A 21,536-nucleotide genomic window follows, 5' to 3' on the forward strand; every position below is an offset into this window, starting at 1 on the left:
GGCGGGCTCTGGGACTGGGCTATGCGGCACGACCAGGGCGGGGGCAGGGCTGGGGCTGTGCGTGACGGCGGGGGGGAGGGCCCGGGCCGCCGCGCGTACCTGGGGCTCGCGCGGAGCAGCTGACGCGGGGTCTGGTGGTTCCGGCCGACCCTCGGCGAGCTCAGCATCGAGCTTGCAGCCCAGGTAGTCCTGGCTCGGCTAAGGAAGGCAGCGAAACTCGGACCCCCGGTGTCTGAGGCCAAGGTTGCTGGCCCAGCGCGGAGCCAGGGGACGGGATGTGTAGACAAGCCGGGTGCGAGGCTCAAGTATTAAAAATACCGTCCCTCCACCCCCGCCAACTTTTTGCTGAGAGACTGTGACTGGCCCAGAGTCTCACTGTCAATTAGCTGCCCTTGACACCGCCCATCCTTGTGAGAGTGGGAGGGATTATTTTGAAACCGGAACCGTTAATTACCCCAATGGAGAGGCCGGGAGCATTGACTTTTAATTCTCATCCAAATGCCCTTTCCATACTTTGGTCTGCAACAAATCCCCTTTGTTGGCCTTTAACTTGTTAAAACAAACGTAAAAATTTAACTTCAACAGTATTGTCGATCCGAGTCTAGGATTAAATGTTTCTCTCAGATTAGGCATTTCTGCACAGTTAACTCAATAGTTGGTAAAAACAAAAACCAAAAACCAAAAAGCTAGATAGTTCTAAAGCCTCACTGTCCAATAGAATACAATTGTAATTTAAATTTTTCTAGTAGTCATATTAATAAAGTTACGAGATTTAGCAAATAAAAATATAAAAAACCAGTTAAAATATGGATTTCAGTTATACAAGAAATAATTTTATAGTATTAAAATATAAGCAGGGACATAGGAAATTTAGCTGTAACTGGATGTCCTCTGTTTTTATCTGGCAACCCTACATATTAAGAAAAGTAAAAAAGAATGGATGAAATTAATGTTAATATATTTAATCCAATATGTCCAACATTATCATTTCATCATGTAATCAATATAGAAATTATTGAGATATTTTACATTCTAATATAAAAAAACATTTGTCTTACATCCTTTTCATTTCCACCAATCTTAAGAATCTAGCTTGTATTTTATAGCACATTTCAGTTTGTATTAACCACATTTTAAGTGCTCTGTGGCCACATGTAGCTTTAGTGGCTATATTGTTGGACAGCACTGTTATAAAGCCTTTAAGAATGAGGGCTGCTGAATTTGACATTGAAGTATATTCCTTTTTGTAATAACAGCAGCTTAGTGATGGAGAACTTATTGTACATTTTTAAATGTGATATACCGGATAAACACTATTTAATAGTGATTATATTCTAAATTGAAAATAAAAATAAAGAAGGGCAAGCCAGCATGTTTTATGCAGGGAAATACAAACATTTCCTTAAAGCATAATAGAATTTTTTAAAAATTAAGATGAAAATGTTAACACAGGTATTAGTCATTTTGTTTATACTTAGTGTTCAATATTCCTGCCCTCAGAAGATGGCTGACTATGCCTTTCAGAAATACACTTAATCCTTTCTAACATCTTATCTCAAGTAACAGCCCTTTTCTGGAACTAACTGAAAGGGAAAAACCAAGCTTCTTGAAAATAAACTTGTTTCTTGTATCAATTCTCAAAATTGTTTCAATATTTCAAAATAAACGAAAGCTTCTATGAGAAGAATGCTGACCTGTGTCCAGACCAAACAATGTGAAAAAGTCTTAGTTTAAGAAACATCAGTTGGACATCAGAAAACACTCCTGAAAGGGTTTGAAAACAATTCAATACGTTACAGGAGAAGCTGCAGATCTTAAGAAAACAAACGTTTTGTCAAAAACCTCTTGTCCATGTGTGCAAAGCAAAGAGCAACCTGTATGTAGCCCCATCTTCCAGTTCTAGGTGGGTCAGTGATTACTATCTGAATGTTATTATTATTGAAATTGCTTCTTTTAAAAGATTGAATTTATACTCTGAGAGAATTAGTTACTTGAGGCCCTCCAACATTCAAGATTCTGAGTGTAGGATGTTCCTATTTTATAAATAACAGAAAGTAAAACTAATTTACACCACAGATAGCAGATTCAGGGTTAGAATCCTAGTTTGTTTTTATGTTTATATAATTTTCTGTTTCTGTTTCTTTTTTTTTAATGATTTTTTATTATATTATGTTAGTCACCATACAGTACATCCCCGGTTTCCGATGTAGAATCCTAGTTTAAATGGATTACAATGCTAGCAGACATGGCAGCTGGTCTCCAAGATGACACCCAGTGATCCCTGCCTGCTGATAGTCATATCCTACGTAGTCCCCACCCGCTTTTTACCAGGATTGGTCTCTGTGACCAGTAGCAGAGAGTAGAAGTGATGTTTCATCACTTTAGTGACTATGTTTTACAAGATTTCTATCTTCAGTGTTTCTTTGTTTCTTCACTCTCCCCTCCCCCCTCTCTCTTTCTTTTGGACAATCAAGTTGTAATGTAGTAAGTAGCTCTTTAACAGGCCCAAGTGGTGAGGAGGGATGAAGGCTACTGTCAGCAACCAATGGGGAACTGCGGCCCTCTGTCCCCCACGTGAGTGAGCTAGTTAGCGACAACTTCTGCATCTGTTGAGTCTCTCTCTCTCTCTCTTTTTTAATATTTTATTTTTAAGTAATCTCTACATCCACCGTGGGTCGCAAACTCACAACCCTGAGATCAAGAGTCGCATGTTCTACCAGAAAGCTAGCCAGGCACCAGTTGAGTCTTCAGATGACTGCATCCCTATAGCCAACAGCTTGACCGCAACCTCATGAGAGCCCCTGAACCAGAACCACTCAGCTAAGGGGCTCTCAGATTCCTGACCCTCTGAGAGAGGTAGTAAATATTTGTTGTTTCAAGTGGCTACATTTTGAAGTGATTTGTTATACAGCAATAAATAACTAATACACAGATTATGAAACAATATGTTGAATTAAAATAAGGAAGAATAAACATTTATAGCTCCTTGATTTGTTTTGCCTTCTATTCAACAGGGTAGAATTTTATAAACCTTATAATTATTTCTAGGGTAAGAGACAATACAGTGTATTGATTAAGAGCATAGCGTCTGAGCATAGCTGTCAACATTCAATTGCCGACTCCTTCAAGTCCTGGCTTGTAAGCTTGGGCAAGTTCTTAAACTTTCCAAACCTCAGTTTCCCAGAAGGTAGTGGTTAGCTCTGTGCCTATCACGTGTTAAGTGTGAAAGAAATATTAGCTATAGTTATTATTTTTACTTTGATTATTAACTCTAAAGAAGCACCTTAGGAACTATGTGTTCGCCATAGATTTGGACATGTTTATCGTTATGTGGGCTGAAGCAGTCAGCACTTTCTTGCCTGGAGAAGAGGAAGCCTCCAAAGAAAGAACTCCTCCTTTGGGAAAAGAGAGGAGGAGGTCCTGGCTTCAGCATCAGAGTAAAGGATGATTCAGAGGGTCTGCCCAGGTCTTGCTGTGGATTCTACAGATTATGTACAGATTTTAGGGAAAGAGCACTTTGAGTAAAATCTGAAAAAGCTATTTTTGCCAAGATCTCTGTGATACTCCATTTGCCTTGGTCTCAGAACATCAGAGTGTGACCCAAGAGTGGAAGAACAGCAGTCTATCCACCTCATCAGACAACATCCCAAGTGGCATGTCATTACCCATGCATGTCAGCATGTTGGGCCACAAGAGCAGCTGCAGTTGAACTTGGCATAGCAGGACTTCAGCTGTCAGTGGGAATGCCGCACAGTGGGAATGACAGAATGGTCTATATTCATGAGCCCAGCTGTGGTTAGAAGTTTGACTTTGAAGGAGATTGGGGTTGCATGGGTAGAAGGGCCAGAGAAATCACATTTGTGCTGCTATATGGTCCTGCCTTTTAAGCCCAGTCTACTTTGGCTTAGACAGATAGATAACTAACCATGAAAAAAATGGACCTTGAAACATTCTTTAGACTAGAGAAAGTATGTGGTGAAATACCCTGAACAATTTTTTGAAGACTTCAACGTCCAGACTTTTACTTTGAATGAGTGTAATTTCCAATATGAAAGCCTACTGTTGGGTTTTAAGAATTACAGGACAATTTTAAAATTCCATATAGATAACTACACTTTGTTATAAAGTGTAGAGTAGGAACATAAACTTTGGGCCAGAGTAGGAACATAAACTTGTTCCTTCAGGGTATACCTACATAAAATGGAGTGTCAGATATGCTGCTTACATTTTAAAGACTGGTTACCGCGTTCTAGAATAGATAGAAAAGACACTGGGGATGTCTAAATGTTAGAAATAGCAGTTTATACAAAAGGTGTTTTTTTTTTTTTTTTGAGAGAGAGAGAGAGCTCACGTGAGCCCACAAGTGGGGGGAGCAGCAGAGGGAGTCAGAGAATCTTAAGCAGCCTCCACACCCAGCACAGAGCCAACCTAGGGCTTGATCTCACAACCCTGAAATGATGACCTGAGCCGAAATCAAGAGGAAGCTTAACTGAATGAGTTACCCAGATATCCCTTCCCAAAAGGCGTGTGTGTGTGTGACATAGAAGGAAAATTGGGTCATTAATGTTATTTACTTCTTCCTTTAGTCAGCAAATATTTGACTAGGAAGTTATGTGCCCAACAGCATTCTGGGAAGTGAAGAAACAAACAATATATCCGTTCTCACGGAGCTCACACTTTAGTTGGAGGATGGTGAAGCTAATGATAAACTTGTGACAAAAAAATACGCATTTCTATAATAGTAAGTGCCAAAGAGAGATAAAAGAGGATGATGGTATAAAGCGTGACAATCAGTGGGTGGCTACCTTCCATCGGATGGTAAATGAGTACTTTTCTGAGAAGGCAATAGCTAAGCAGAGACGCAAGGGATCAGAAGGAACCTATCATGTGAAGATGTGAGAAGAGAGTGTCCCAAGCAGAGGAGCAGCAAATGCAAAGTCTGCAAGGAAAGGGCATGTGCTTGGGGTGTTGGAACAACAGGGAAGACCAGCGTGACTGGAACACAGTGATCAAAGTGAATAGTAACGGGACATAAGGTCAGAGATGTTGGCAGGAGGCCAGTGTGTATGGACACCAGATCTTCGAGCGCCCTTTAAACAGTGGCGAGGAGTTTGAATTTTATTCCAGGGTTGGTGAGAAACTATCAGAGTATTTTTAAGTACAGAAATGTTAAGGTGTGATTTCTACCCTAAACAGGGTGCTCTGGCTGCTAAGAGAATTGAGTGGAGAGGAAGGGAATGAAAACAAGTCAACTGGTTAAGAAGCTATTACAGCATCACGGACCAGAGCATATGACAGCTTGAAGCACAGCAGTATCCGCAGAAGAGATGAGTGGATGAATTCAGAATATATTTCGGAAGCAAAAGCTGATATGACTTATTATTGGATATAGGCAGGAGGGGAGGAAATGAAGAATGAATCCTGGGTTTTTGGCCTAAGCAATTTGGTGCCAGTTTTTAGAACGAGGAAATTGGGTGGGGTGGGGGCATAGAAAATTAAGAATTCTACTTCCTTTTAATTTAAACTTTTTTATTGTGGTAAAATACACACGACCTAAAATTTATCATCCTAACCATTTTTAAGAGTACAGGTGAGTGGCATTAAGTACATTATATCATTGTACAACCATCACCACCATCCATCTCCAGAACTCCTTTGATGTTGCAAAACTGAATCTCTGTCCCCATTAAACAGTAACTCCCTCCACCTCTCCCCCCAGCCCCTAGCAACCATCCTTCTACTTTATTGGACCACTCTAGATACCTCGTGTAACTGGAATCATACAGTGTTTGTCCTTTTGTGACCAGCTTGTTTCATTAAGCATAGAGTCCTCAAGGTTCATCTGTGCCGGAGCATGCGTCAGAATTTTCTTTCTTTGAAAGGATGAAGAATATTCCACTGGAGGTATATACCGCAGTTTGTTCTTTCATTCATCTGTCAATAGACACGTGGGTCGCATCCATCTTTCGGCTACCATGAATTATGTTGCTACCTGAACATAAGTACATAAATATCTCTTTGAGTCCCTGCTTTCAGTTCCATTACGTATATACCAAGAAGCAGGATTGCGTGGACCCTATGGCAATGTGATTTTAATTGTTTGAGGAACCGCCCATGCTGTTTTCGATAGGGACTGCAGCATTTTACATTCCCACCAACGGCACACAAGATTTCCAGTTTTTACACATCCTCACCAACACTTATTTTTTTCTAAAATCCTAGCCATCCTAATGGGTATGATATCTTATTGTGGTTATGATTTGTATTTACTTGAAGATTAGTGCCATTGGGCATTATGTTGTGTACTTATTACCATTTGCGTCTTCTCTTTGGAGAAATGTCTATGAAGTCCTTTGCCCATTTTTATATTGTGCTGTTTGTTTCTGTTGTTGTTGAGTTGTAGGAGTTCTTTCTATATTCTGGATATTTACTGCTCATCAGATATATGACTTCCAAATATTTTCTCCCATTCCGTGGTTGCCTTTTCACTCTGTTGATTATGTCCTTTTATGCACAAGAGTTTTAAGTTTTGGTGTAGTCCAATTTATCTATTTTTTCTTTTGTTGCCTGTGCAAGAGTTTTATTTTAACTATGAAAATGAACTTACATTTAAGTATATTAATATTGTAAACTTACATTTCAGCATGAGTTCGGAGATAGTTGGATATGTAAGTAGGAAGTTCATAGGAGCGGTCAGAACGAGATATAAATTAGAGAGTTATTTGCATATGGATGGTATTTAAAGCCACAGGTCTGGGTGGTATTTAAAACCACAGGTCTGGACGAGATCCCTAAGAGAAAAGATAAACAGGAACATATAGGTCTCCTTATGAGATACGATGGGATATGTGTCATATTAGAGTAAGATTCCAAAGGAAGATATCGGGAGGCTTTGGCTGGATTGGATTTGGATAATCTAAGTTACTGATGATCTTAATCTTCTGAACTAGATGCCAGGTTAGGGTAGAAATTAGTCCTGGTCAAGCATCCATCCTCTCTGCTATTGTATCATTACAACAATAATACTGACAATAGCCCATGGCATCATTTAGTCCTCACAACATCTCTATGAGATAGCTATTCTTATTGTCCTCATTTTACAGACAAAGAAACTGAAGAGAAGTTACTTTTCCCAGTTGCTATAGTTAGTATGTGGCAGGTCCAAAGTAGAACTCTGGTCTGTCTGCCTCTGAGCCTACACTCTTAATTATTAATGCTACATCTCATGATGCTAAAAAATAAAATCTAGCCCTTGACCCCTCCCGAGTGACTGACTTCAGTCTCCTCAGGTCTCGTATCAACAAAGTCACGTCTTTGGTGAATAGTCCAGGAGAGATGTCGCGGATTCTGCCACGTTGGGGTGATCGACAGTCTCTTCCTTTGAACACTCTGGGTCTTAACACTGTGCCAGGTTCTCATACAACCCAAATAAAGGAAAAAAAAAAAGGCAGATAGGCACAGCGTACTAGGACAACAGAAGTTGTTGTTTCCTCTTCAACCTAAATACGATGGTCCTTTGCTTTAGTCAATCTCAGTTCCTCCACTGTCCTGACATTCTGTCCCCCTGTACTGCCACCCCCAAATCCAACCATGTGTGCATCTTACTCCTACCCGGGACACTGGAGAAAATCACACAATCATGTGAACTGGGATCTCTACACACTGACATTTCCAATCACAGCTAGACCCTCAACCTGCTTGTCCCTTTCTCAACCCACATGTTCCTCCAGCCTATAAAAGACCTCTCCTCTCCTATATCTTAATTCAGCAGCTTGGATTGGGAGTGAAGAGGAAAATAGTTTGACTTATTTGGGGTTTAGATTTTGCAAGATGAATAAACAAAAGGACCAGGGTAGTGGGTGTGAATTGAGGGGATCACGAAGTACAAAGTAGAAGGAAAAGGAACCAACCGTGTCAAGGTCAGAGCTAAAGTGTTGTGAGGAACCCAAAAGGTACTGGAATGAGGTAGACAGGGTCCAGGGTGTGTCGTGGGCAGGGAGGAACTGAAGTACAGGTAAAGGTTAAGTACACTGAGACTGAGGTGTGTGATTACTCATGCTCCTGAGCACAAAAGTCATCAATACCTGAGGCTGGGTTCCAGAAAGCTCGTAGAATGTGGATAAGCAACTGGGAAGATTGTTGGAAACAGCACCCGGAAGGGTACAGCATAATCCTTGAAGGAAGTATTTCATATATGTGAAGGTGAAGGAGTTGTGGTTTGGAACTGGCAGTGGGCAACTGGGAAAATGCTAAGAACTTACCTGGCTCTGAAGTTCACAGGAAGGGGGAAGTAAATAGCCTCCGGCTGAGACAGCACCAGGGGGGAAGCGGGGTGCTCAGGGGGCAGCCAGGTCTCTGTCAGGAGGGATGTGGAAAAAGCACCCAGGGATTTACTTGAAGGACCACAGGTGTTTGTCCACAGTGGAACACAGCAGTGGGGAAGGCAGCAGTGGGAGGGTGAGGTGGTGGGCTTTGCAGGGACAGAGAGCACAGAGGCAAGTTAGAATCAGAGTGACAAGGAGGGTCAAATTTGCAGTGTCTGATAAAGGAGTTCTTAAGGTTCTCAAACTCAGGTTTAAGACTTTTCTGTGCCAACATAGAGGCATCGATAGCTCAAATCCTCACAATTATTTATAATCCATTTTATAATCCTTTTTTTTATAATCTGTTAAATATAACTTCAGCGATAAGGTAATTCTCTTCACAAGAGTGAGTGTGGCTTGGTAAAACACATCAGGGGAGACGTGACTACTGCTCAGAGAGAGATCTAAACATGTGCAGGTCTGGATGGGAGAAAATGACTTTGACCGGGGTTTCAGCTCCACGGAGCTCAGCCCCAGGTCGGGGCACTGGGCTAGCTGCCGAGGCCACACAGACAGGAATTTATCATCTGGCTACGCTGAGCCCGCTGCAAGCATTCTTCATGTTCTTCATCTTTGCCTCCCGAGACCTCACACTTAGTTGACACTTAATAAAAGTTTTTATTTTTTAACTTCTTTATGATTATAGAAGTAATATATTTTGTGAAACATTTGTGAAGTACGGAAAACTACAAAAAAGAACCCAAAACAGAAGTCCCCCATCCAAACATACCTACTGTTAATACCTTGAGATCTTTCCTTCCAGTTGTTTTTTCATGTGTTTTAGACATAGTTTATTCATGCATGCATTCATTATTTAGTTAATACTATTACATATGGTTTTTTAATGCTTGCATTATATCCTAAGTATTTTATCATATTATTAAAAAATAATTCTTAGGAGCACCTGGCTGGCTCAGTTGGGATAGCATGTGACTCTTGATCTCGGGGTCATGAGTTCGAGCCCCATATTGGGTGTAGAGATTACTTAAAAAAATAAAACTTTAACAAAAATTCTTAAATACCGTTTTTAAAGGCTGAATAATATTCTTTCAGAAGAGCACACCATTATTTATTTATTTAACTACTCCCACACAGCCTTTTTTTGTTGGGATAAAAAAACACACATAACATTAACTTTTGCCATCTTAACCTCTTGTAAGTGCACAGTTCAGTAGTATGACGTAGTATTCAGTAGTATTCACATTGTTATGCACAGATCTCTAGAACTTCTTCATCTTGCAAAACTGAGACCCACTAACCACACTAATTTTAAGTGCTTCATGTGAGTGGAATCATACAGTACTTGTCCTTTCGTGACTGGCTTATTTCACTTAGCATAGTGTCCTTGAGGCTCATTCATGTTAGAGCATGCAACAGGATTTCCTTTTTTTTTTTTTTAAGACTACATAATGTTGCATTGTAGATGTACACCACATGTTGTTTATCCGTTCACCTGTTGATGAACTTTGGGTTGCTTCCAGCTCTTAGCTATTGTGAATAATCCTGTGATGAACATCAGTGTGCAAATAGCTCTTTGAGATACTGCTTTGAACTATTTTGGATATATACTCAGGACTGCTGAATCATATTGTAATTCTATTTTTAATTTTTTTGAGGAACCTCCATATTGTTTTCCGTAGTGACTGCACCATTTCACACACCCACCAACAGTGCATAAGTATTCCAGTTTCTCCACATCCTTGTCCATGCTTGTTTTCTGCTCTTTTTATAGCAGCCATCCTAATGGGTGTGAGGTGGTGTCTCATGGTTTTGGTTTGACGTTCTCTAATGATTAGTGATGTCAAGCATCATTTCATACACTTGCTGGCCATTGTGTATCTTCTTTGGAGAACTTTTTATTCAAATTTTTTGCCCATTTTTAAATCCGACTATTTCTGGAGTGCCTGGCTGACTCGGTTAAGCGTCTGCCTCTTGATTTCAGCTCAGGTCATGTTCTCAGAGTTGTGAGACTGAGCCCTGCATCAGGCTCTGTGCTGGGCATGGAGCCTGCTTAAGACTCTCTCTCTCCTTCTCTCTCTACCCCTCCTCCCTACCCCACCCCCACCCCTGCTTGTACGTGCATGCTGTCTCTCTCTCAAAAAAAAAAAAAGAAAGAAAGAAAGAAAAGGGGGAAAAATCGAAGCATTTTAGGGCTCTGGAAATACTTTGCCAATTTCTTTTCCAGAAAAAATAATCCAATTTACACTCCCATCAGAAGAATATGAAAACGTATCTCATCATACTCTCATTATTACTGAATACCGTCATTCTGTAATCTTTGCTAATTCGAAAATGGCATCACATTGTCATACCAATTAGTATTCTTTTCAATTGCTTGTGAAGCAGAACATTTTTCTTTTTAAAGTAGGCTCCATGCCTTGCTTGGAGCCCAACATGGGGCTTGAACTTATGACCCTGAGATCAAGACCTGAGCTGAGACCAAGAATCGGACACTCGGGGCACCAGGGTGGCCGAATCAGTTAAGCTTTAGAGTCTTGTTTTCAGCTCAAGTCATGGTCTCATGGGTCCTAAGATGGAGCCCACATCAGGCTCCCTGCTCCTTCTGTCCCTCCCCCCACTTGCGTGCACTCTCTCTCTCTAAAACTTTTTAAAAAAAGAAGAGTTGGACACTTAACCATTTGAGCCACCCAGGTGACCCAGAACACTTTTTTGGTATGTTTATTGGCCAATGTTTTCTTGTTTGAAAATTAATAATTACTTTGCCAATTTAACTATAATAATGATTATAATAATATATTTACTCATTTTTAAACAAATATTTATCAAGCATCGACTATGTGCCAAGCACACTTCTAACTGCTGAGGATGGAACGTAAGCTCCATGAGGAAGAAGGACATTTAAAAAAAAAATGAAGAGGTAAATTAGGATGTTAGAGGGTAAGAAAAACCATGGAGAAAAATGAACCAGGGACAGGTGAGTAGGATAGAGAGAACAAGATACAATTTAAAATTGGGTGGTCAGGTAAGTATTTATCAAGCAGGTGACATTTGAGCAAGGACATTTGGGGACACACAGAGCAGGACCCTATAATTGGTGAGCATATATAACTTGTCATCCAAATTGGGACATTTTTAGAGTGAAAGGTTGTGTGTGGGGTTATTAATAATCACCCTAGGCCCACAGATTGAAACTGTGACTGTCCTGGGAAAACTAGGACATGTGATCATCCGATGTATAGACTATTGTGAAGACTTTAACTTTTCAAAAACCTGACTGAAGTGGGATGTAACTCATATAAATAAAAGCATGTGTTGTGAGACCATAAAAGTGGAGGGGAAGCGCACCTGAGATGGGAAGTTATTGGAAGGTTTTGACTGTTAAAGTGACATGGTCTCATTTAGGTAATTCGGGCTGCTGTGCTGAGGATAGACTCCAGGAGGGCAGGAGCAGAATTAAGGAGGGACTGGTTCAGAAGCTAACAGAATCCAGGCAAGACATTAGTTTCTAGAACATGCAGCGGGAGATTGGCTGCCAGTCTGAGACTGCTATTCATTAGCGAGTGCAGGATGTTGCCTTGGAGCCCTAACTTTAAAAGCAGTTTTTAAAAATCAGGAATGTGGGGCGCCTGGGTGGCACAGCGGTTAAGTGCCTGCCTTCGGCTCAGGGCGTGATCCCGGCGTTATGGGATCGAGCCCCACATCGGGCTCCTCTGCTGGGAGCCTGCTTCTTCCTCTCCCACTCCCCCTGCTTGTGTTCCCTCTCTCGCTGGCTGTCTCTATCTCTGTCGAATAAATAAATAAAATCTTAAAAAAAAATAAAAAAATAAAAATAAAAATCAGGAATGTATCGCGAATTTAACCAAATGCTGTTTTGGCATGTGTTGATCTACTTGGTCTTCCAACTACCAAAGAGATAATCATCTGTGTCCTTGTTGCCCTTATAGAAATAGATTTTAAAAAGCCATCTCTTACTATTTTAAAATATAAAGCACCTGTACAAACAGGAGTAAAAGGCAATTGTCACATCCTTACTTTTTATATTTAGAAAAAGCTTTAAGAGCATTTTGTATATAGGCATTTAAAATTTTTAATGTCTATGTATCAAACAAACATTATTTGATAGATAAAATATGTATCAATGCTTGTCAAATGCAAGAAAGCATATGCTAAACGGATCTATAAAGGATAAAAAGAGAAACAAGGTAAGGTCCCTAGCCTCCCAGCGGCTGGGGTGTGGGGGGCAACAAGAGACCAACTCAGTGAGGGTTAACAAGTACCTGAAGAGCACAGAGGAGGGAACAGCCATTGCCGGTGGGAAGGAAGTTCAAGGAGAGCTTCTTGGGAGCAACATGACCTGCTGTCTGTGGGACAGGCTGCCCAGTGCTCAGCAAGGTGGGTGGGAAAGTGATCCAGACGGGCGGCCTCCACAGGGGAGAAAAGCGCTGGATGGGTGAAGCTATGCACCTGCATCTCCTATGACAAAAGATAAATTATTCTAGGATACCCTGATGAATTTTAAAGTAACAATCAAAAGGTAGGATCAGTGTGTCAGGAGGATATAAAATACGTGTTAGAAATATGGCAACAGAAAAAACTGGCAGTTGGGGCACCTGGGTGGCACAGCGGTTAAGCGTCTGCCTTCGGCTCAGGGCGTGATCCCGGCATTATGGGATCGAGCCCCACATCAGGCTCTTCCGCTATGAGCCTGCTTCTTCCTCTCCCACTTCCCCTGCTTGTGTTCCCTCTCTCGCTGGCTGTCTCTATCTCTGTCAAATAAATAAATTAAAAAAAAAATCTTTAAAATAAAAAAAAAAGAAGAAACTGGCGGTTAATCAGAAAAGTGCAAGATAAGGAACTTGAAATAAAAAGAACTATTTATAAAAAATGTTACATCCAAGTTTCCTCTAAAAAATAGTGAAAATTTACATTTGGGGATAATTGTTTTTTGGGGCTGATGCCATCAAGCATCATATTGAAAACCAGTGGCTACCTGTTTTTACGCACACAGCATGGCGCTGGGCAGGAAAGGGTCCAGAGCTTACCACTGTGCTGCGGTCAGAGAGGCCACTTTCAATGAAAGCCTGCTGCCCAGGTCTCCAGGAGTAACCTCCAGCTCTGTTGTCATCTCAGCACACCCAAAACATGCTGAGACAGAGACCTGGTCTTTCTCTCCTGAGCTGATAATATGTGACCCCAGTAGTGGCCTTGATTTTTTTCCCCCAGCTCACTCGTGGAACTGGAACCAGGTGCACCCCTGGTTGAAGAGACTTGCAGCTGCAGACCACGCTTAGGAAGGAATCTATTAATGGAAAGAACTGTTTGAAAAGTCTCTCCAGATTGTTGGCTTACATGGCCTTCTTCCTGGGGGTCGGTAGTTCTTGACTGTGGAGCATACACACCGTCTTTACTGCCCTAACTGGTCTGTGGTTCTCCTGATTCTCTGTTTACCAGCAAAATACCTCTTCAGCCGCTCTAAAGAAACAGAAAGTTTAAACACGTGCTCAAAAAGATCACAACGAATGTGGACCCATCAGAAGGCCGTGAGTTAGAGCCACTGAAACTGTAGCAGGGAACTGTCTGGGTTCCCTTCTTAAAGGCCAACAGGTCATATGACCCCGGCTACTTGATCTCCTGCAGCATTTCACTTGTAAACTATTAATATTTGCCATCAATTTCCCTCAAAGGATGGTATAAAATTTTCTGGATAGAATACTGCATCTAATCATTTAGCTACAGCAGTATATGAGTTCACCTCAAACACGGCTATAATTTTGATTGTGCTGGTTCACTGATACACATACACACACACATACTGTTGTCACCTGATAGTTGTGTTAATACGATGACGGTCTTTTTATTTAAATAGTATTTGTATGTTTGGGAATGAGTGTTAATCTTTGTATGGATTTACCAGTCCTTGACCAACACATTTTCAAAAAATCTTATGAACCCATTTCATCGAATTCATTCGCAAGGCGGACACTCTAGAAATGGTTTGTTTTAAAATCAGGAGATTATCTGGAAGAGTGGCCCGGGATGTGCTCAATGACAAGCATTTCCCAATAGCAGAGTCATCTAAGCGTTCATTTTCAGGCTTGGTCCAGTTCCTCAGGAAAGGCTTTGGTTTTCTCATAGAGTCTGATGCATCTGGTCTTCAGGTCACGAAATGGGGTGGACATTTTATCAAAATGAAGTTATTAGGACTTTGGGATTTTCTTCCTTCTCCACTGAATCGCTTGGTTTTTTTCTAAACCTGAATCTGAAAATAAAATAGATGCTAAAGAAAATTAAATATTCAAGACTCTCTTCCTCAAAATGCCAGACCGATACAGAAAAACATTTATCCAGTCAATGAACAGAACTCTAGTAATAGCTCAGGGGTCCAGAGCTTGTATTCTCTAAATCTACAGTTTCCCTGAGGAAAGCATGGCGTGGTAAACATGAAGTCCTCAGCAAGCTACAGTTGATACTGAAATAGTCACGTCATTAGAAGAAAACAACTTTTGGTGCAGACTTCACTGCACATGTTTGTAAGGGATCAGAATGATCCACTCATATATAGGCTTGTGTTCTTCGTGGCCAGGCACTAAAGATGCGTTCTCTTACAGAACCTCATGAAAGCCATATGAACTATTCCCATATAACAAATGTGAATCCTGAGGTTTAGTGAATCCTTTAGTTTAAGCAATTTTCCCAAATTCATACACTAGATCTGGGATTTGAAGCCAGGCAGTTTCGCTCGAGAATCTCAACTTCTCCTACAAATCCACTCATCTTTCATTGCCACTCTGTGATACCGTAGAAAGATATTTGATTTTTGTCCCCGTTCCTGACTCAGAGCTCCTAAATCCTTTGTTATTTCCTGAGCGATAGGGGTCATAGGAGCATCTTGTCTTTTGTTCTAATGAGGCAACTCTTGGGGGGCCCCTTGATAACTCTGGCATGGAGGCTGGTCGCCAGAAAGACCAGGACTTGATTAGAAGCCTGGAACTTTCAGCCCCATCTTCCAACCTCCAAGGAGGGGTGAGGGGCTAGAGGTTGGATTAGTTATTGATCATGCCTACGTGATAACACCTCCATAAAACCCCCTGAACACTGAGGTTCAGAGAGCTTCTGAATTGGTGATCACATCCGTGTGTGAGGATGGTGGGATTCCCCAACTGCACAGGGGACAGAAACTCCTGCACTCTGGACCCTTCTGGACCTCACCCTTTGTATCTCTTCATCTGGCTGTTCATAGGCATCCTTTATAATAAATCTGAAATGGTAAGGAAACTGTTATCCGAGTTCCGTGAGTCATTCCGCCAAATTGCAGAACTTGAGTGGGGGGAGGGGAGGTTGTGGAAACACCAGACCTTGAAATCAAGTTGGATAGAAGTGTGGATAACCTGGGGACCTGATATTTACCACGGGCATCTGAAGGAAGGGCAGTCTTGTGGGACTAAGCTTAAACCTATGGATTCTGATGCAAACTCTGATGGTTAGTGCTGGAATTGAATGAAATTGTGGGACACCTGGCTGGTGTCAGAAGCGGTGGGTATCAGGAAGAAAAACTCTCATACAATCTCATAGGCAAAAAAAAAAAAAAAGATATTAAATTGTTTTATTTCATTTTTCTTTATTAATGTGGACAAGTATTGTTTCTTGTGTATATACCTGCCACTGAAATGTCATTTTATGTCAACCGCTTGTTGATGACCTTTGCCAATTTTCCTACTGAGTTGTCTTTTTCCCACTGACTGCCGAGAGTTTCGTGTATATTAGCTGTATTAGCTCTATAGGTATATTGTGTGTTGCAATGTTTCCCCCCTGAAAATTTCCCCCCTGGCTTGTGACCTTTGTTTTTATTTATGGTTTCCTTTCTTGCTGTGCCAACAATTTCTAAAGTTGCATAATCAGACGTAGCAATCTTCCTTTACGTCTCTTCGCTTTTCATACCATGCTCAGAAAAGCCTTCTCTGAGGTTATAAAAGCATGTATGTTTTCTTCTGGTACATTTATGATTTTACATTTTTAGGCCTCCATTTTTAATCACTCTGCGATTTATCTTGCTGTATTTATTCTGAAGTAGGATGCAAGTTTTTCATTTATCCAATGTGGCTAGCTGAATTCTCTAACACCCTTACTGAATAATCTACTTTTCCTCACTGATTTTGAATTGCTACTTTTCAGCATAGACTGAGTTCTCATAGTTCCTTGGATTTAATTCTGAACTCTATTCTACTCCAGTGATTTCTATTCCTACACCATTATCAATCATATGGTTTTAATTACCTTTGCTTAGTAATACACTTTATTATCTGATAGAGCTACTCTCTACTTACTATTCTGCTCTTCCAGAAATTTCCTGGCTATTCTTGCACGTTTACTCTTTCTGAGGAATTTTGCTACCAGTTTTTAAAGTTCCACTTACCCTTTCACTTTCTGCATCTGCTCTAAGGTCTCTGGTAGAGTCATTCCAAAACTTTCAGGGAAGAAAAGGGTGATTATTCCAATGAAAACAGTCAGGCTGCCCATGACGATGTAGGGCAGAACTCTGTTGTAAGCACCTGGAAGGCACAAGAACATCAATTAGATACAGGGATTCCCCAGATACTCCTGGGAATTATTTTGTAATGGTGGCAAACACTATTTGAGAGCAGTTTAAAACCTGAACATTGTCAGAAAGAAAAAGGTATGCAAAAGATCAGTTTCTTTTTGGCAGAAGCCATTGCCTCTGTGATTTCCATAGTCATTTCCCTACATGATTTTGCATTATCATAAGCTCTTTCATCCTGGTCGGCATTCTCTAAGTCATTATTTACCATGTGTGACAGATGTTCCTTTGATGGAAGTCTTTGCCTACCAAGTTTTCCCTCTCAAGGTGGAAGTCATTGGAGATGGGGGATGAGAGGACATCAAGGAGAAAAAGGATATTGCAGAGACAGGTACTGGCCATGATAACTGGTGTGACCTTTTCTTTTGCCTAAACTAGTAAGTAGGCTGCAGTGGACAGCTAGGTCCAAAGAGCCATGAGACTCTTAAAAAAAACAAAACAAAACACACAACCTAAGTAATATGTTCAATCCAATTTAATCACTAAATGTCAGGCATAGTGAATGCACTATGCCTGGATTTCGTTTCTTTTTGTAATATTTATGTGTCTTGGTTTTGTAAGAACCATTCCACCTCTTCCCTATCTGGCGTTACTTGGACAGGAGAATAATAGATCCTCATCTTGCTTCCTTGCTGCAAACAGAGATTACAGAGGGACAACACATCCAAGAATTTTATTTGACAGAAAACATTAATCTGGAAGCTTCTCTGAGGCATCTGTGTCACTAACAGGAGTAGCTGTTGGGGAATAGAAAGCTCTGCCTCAGACTTCTACCTTTCTTCCGTACCAATGGTCCTCCCTTTGACCAAGTGAGTGTGGCTTGAAAATATAGGAAGGAACAAAGGGAAAATGACACCATTCTATATTATAATGTGCTTTCTTAGGGCTTGTTCAGGTCAGCCATGCAGAGTATGTTTAAGATAAGAAAATATTTCACTTTCTCGACAATCATCACATGATCTCACTGATGCGTGGAATTTGAGAAACAAGGCAGAGGATCATAGGGGAAGAGAGTTAAAAATGAAACAAGAAGAAACCAGAGAGGGAGACAAACCATAAGAGACTCTTAATGTCAGGAAACAAACTGAGGGTTGCTGGGGGTGGGGGGGAGGGGTGGGGTGGCTGATGATGGACATCGGGCAGGGTATGCATTGTGGTGAGTGCTGTGTATTGTGTAAGACTGATGAATCACAGACCTGTACCCCTGAAACAATACATTGCATGTTAATTTAAATAATTAATTAATTTTAAAAAAGAAAATATTTCACTTTCTGTGCAAAGATTAGAGTGTTAAGTCCTTTAATCCTTTCCTGAGGATTCCGATATAGTATTTGTGTGTGTGTGTGTTTGAACCAGTAGGTAACCAATGGATGACTAGGAAGAATGAGGAGATGTCTCAGCATCTCTCACCGTCAGAGTCCTTAATGGGGTTTTAAGCCTGGAATGTGAGATCCTACATCCATTGAGCAACCCACTGAAGCCCCCTTGTGTTATTCCGGATTGAGAAATCTGACTATATAGAAACCAAAATGTCTTAAAATATCATAAAATTAAAAGTAAATGACGAACTAGGAAGAATATTTACAACATATATGCAAAGGGCTAGTTTCTTTTAATTACAAAGAGCTCTCACAAATCAGGGGCACCTGGGTGGCTCGGTCAGTTAAGTGTCTGACTCTTGATTTTGGTTCAGGTCGTGATCTCATGGGTTTTGAGATTGAGCCCCGCATCAGACTCTGCCCTCAGTGGGGCTTCCACTTGAAGATTCTCTCCCTCTGCCCTTCCCCCCAACTCACGTGAGTATGCGCTCCTGCACTCTCTCTGTCTCTCAAATAAATAAATAAATCTTTAAAAAATGCTCAACCTTATTTATAATTAAAGAATTAGAAATGCAAGCAATAATGATATCCATTTTTCAGATAACAGATTACCAATGATTAAAAAATTGGATCATCCCCAGTTAGTGAGGATATGGAGAAAGAGGCACTCTCATATAGTGACAGCTGGATTGTAAATTACTACAATATTTAGAGGCCAGTTTGGCAATATCTATGAAAATTTAAAAATTTTCCAACAATCCATGAATTCAAGTGTATGTAATTAAATGAACAAAGGGGTTTAGGGGGATAGAGGAATGTTCATTGCAGTGTTATGTGTAATAATAAAAACCTGGAAGTGGCCTAAATGTCCATCCATTGACCCTAGTTAAATAAATTATGTATTATACACACATTGGAAGAATATATACTAATTAAAAAGAAGGTAAATCTATGTATACTAATAAGGAAAGATATTCTGATAAAATATTGAGTTAAAAAAGTTGTGCAACGATATCTATAATTTTGTTTATGTGTTTAATCTTATTGTGTATATCTATATTTTGCAAAACAAAATGTCTGAAGGGCTACTCACCAAAGTGTTAATATTAGCTACTTCTAGGGCTGCAGTCTGGGGAGCCGAGAGAGAAGAGGTGAACTTGTACTTTTTCCAGTACTTTCTGGGCTGTTTGTATTTTTCACAATGAGAAATCTATTCCTTTATATTTTAAAAAAAAGAACAAATTGACAAGATGCATCTCACCGAGGTAAACAAAGTAGGGAGCAATGATGCTGCCCACTCTGGAGGCCATGGATGTGACCCCCACAGCCATGTTCCTGACCAGGGTGGGGTAAAGCTCTGCAGTGAAGACATACAGCATGGAGAAAGCAGAGGTGATCCCGAACTTTCCTAACATCACCAGACCAATGGACAAGAAGTTGTAATCTGGAAAAGAGACCCAGGGTAAATAGAGGTGCTTTTAGAAGTAAGACTGTTAACTCAGTGGCTTTCATTGTCCTTTTTACTTGTACAGCAGTGTTTTTATAATATAAAGGTACTCCTAGAGCGCCTGGGTGACTCAGTCAATTAAGCTTCTGACTCTTGACCTCAGCTCAGGTCATGATCTCAGGATCGTGAGATCAACCCCTGCGCCAGGGTCTACACACTCAGTGCAGAGCCTGCTTAAGAGTCTCTCCCTCCCTTTCCCTCTGCCACTCCCCCTCCCCTCTCGCTCTCCAAAAAAAAAAAAAAAAAAAAAGATATTCCCCAAGTAATAGTTTCTCTTCAAATATCTTAATAATTGGACACGAACAAAGAGGGAGAGAGACAGGTTGCTTTCTGTTTTACTCTACTGTTATTCTAGATTATTTATGCATTCAGTGAACTTTGTCCACTTGTTACAATGGTTTGGTGGTGAGTTGTTAGCATGTTAATATAGTTAAGTTTAATCTTCAAAGAGAAGGACCAATCCTTTCTATCCTGTTTATTATTAAAGAAATATGTTTCTATGCATAAGTACATAAATAGATCAATGATCTATTGACAACATTTTAATAATATGAGAAAGTTAGGCATAAGGAGAAAAAAGAAGCAGATGTCTTCGTGTGCTCTTTAACAACTTCAGGGTTACAGACCCTAAAAATCACTGACTTCTATTGAAACTGGCACGTCCTACGTACTGCAACACTGGAAAATGCTCCTCAGAGAAGAGGTTTTGAAAGCACCAAGGTGGCGGGGGGGGGGGGGGGGGGGTGCACCTGGGTGGCTCAGTCGTTAAGTGTCTGCCTTTCGCCCAGGGCATGAGACCAGCGTTGTGGAATCGAGCCCCGCATTGGGCTCCCTTGTCTGCTGGGAGCCTGTTTCTTCCTCCCCCACTCCCCATGCCTGTGTTCCCTCTCTCGCTGGTTGTCTCTCTCTCTCTGTCAAATAAAAAAAGAAAAGAAAAGAAAAGAACCAAAGGGATGACTGACGGCCTTAGTCTTCCTCTGGGGCAGTGATTTCTGATCCTCTGTATTTCAGGGCAGTTGTTATGAACACAGGAAATTACGTAGTTAGCGCTCGCTTGTCCGGCGGACTTACAAAGAGCTTATGAGGTAAAGGCGACACAAACAGGGTGCAGTGACTAATAATTAGTCTAGTCAAGGTGTGGGCTTTTTCTGGTAAGCTGTTAATGTTGGTTAAGTTCTTACCCGCAGGTACGCACTGAATTAAGAGAAGCACGCCCCCTCCCAGGAACAGCACTCCGGCTATGATGTAACGCCGAGGCAGGGTGCGCAGGAGCAGCCACGCGGTGATGTAGGCGGGGACTTCGATCAGGGCAGAGAGGAAGCAGTTCAGGTAGGCATCTCCGTGCAAATTAGGAGCGTTGAGAGACAGGGCAAAGTAACCCACTGAGGTCAGCATCCTGCAAGGCAAAAGGCAAAAGGCAAAAATGACAAGAGGATGGCCTGAACCACTCAAAGATTCCATGATGGTCAAGAAACTGTCTTGATCTTTCTGTCCTACAAGTAGCTGCTGGCCATACATGGCTCCTTAAAAGTAAATCGATTAAAATTAAATTAAATTAAACTTTAAATTAAATTAAAAATTCAGTTCTTTAAGTCACACTAGCCACACTTCACCTGCTTAATAGCCGCATGTGGCTAGTGGCTACTACAATGGACAACTCAGACATAAAACATTTTCCTTGTGGCAAGTTCTGTTGGACAGCACCAACATTCAACAACCCCTACCCTGGTCTAGATAATTTCAGATTTCATTATTTCCTGAACACTTTGTCCATCCTCATTCCCTTACAA

The 21,536-nt window shown here is 41.0% G+C and overlaps 1 protein-coding gene across 11 annotated transcripts in view; it reads right to left on the reverse strand.

Moving 5' to 3' along the window:
- Nucleotides 1-4,469: 4,469 nt before the first annotated feature.
- The window catches only part of SLC22A4 (solute carrier family 22 member 4), a 51,932-nt gene continuing 34,865 nt past the window's right edge, over nt 4,470-21,536 (reverse strand). Inside the window, exons 7-13 of one of the 11 annotated variants that reach the window (XR_015724577.1) lie at nt 20,928-21,142; nt 19,501-19,683; nt 16,738-16,873; nt 12,602-12,797; nt 8,262-8,470; nt 6,637-6,791; nt 4,470-5,992 (exon numbers count right to left, since the gene is read on the reverse strand). Coding sequence is in view for 6 of the 11 variants with exons in the window: in XM_045794741.2 (XP_045650697.1) it covers nt 6,740-6,791; nt 8,262-8,470; nt 12,602-12,797; nt 16,738-16,873; nt 19,501-19,683; nt 20,928-21,142 (991 nt within the window). In the remaining 5 variants the exon portion in view is untranslated. Of the gene's footprint in view, nt 6,792-7,435; nt 8,471-12,601; nt 12,798-13,543; nt 14,584-16,737; nt 16,874-19,500; nt 19,684-20,927; nt 21,143-21,536 lie in introns of those variants that run through there. The other 10 variants (XR_015724573.1, XR_015724574.1, XM_045794741.2 and 7 more) reach the window with 10 other exon arrangements.

Source organism: Ursus americanus, chromosome 5, assembly GCF_024610735.1.
Source record: "Ursus americanus isolate L20-20 chromosome 5, mUrsAme1.1.p, whole genome shotgun sequence".
Classification (NCBI taxonomy): Eukaryota; Metazoa; Chordata; class Mammalia; order Carnivora; family Ursidae; genus Ursus; species Ursus americanus.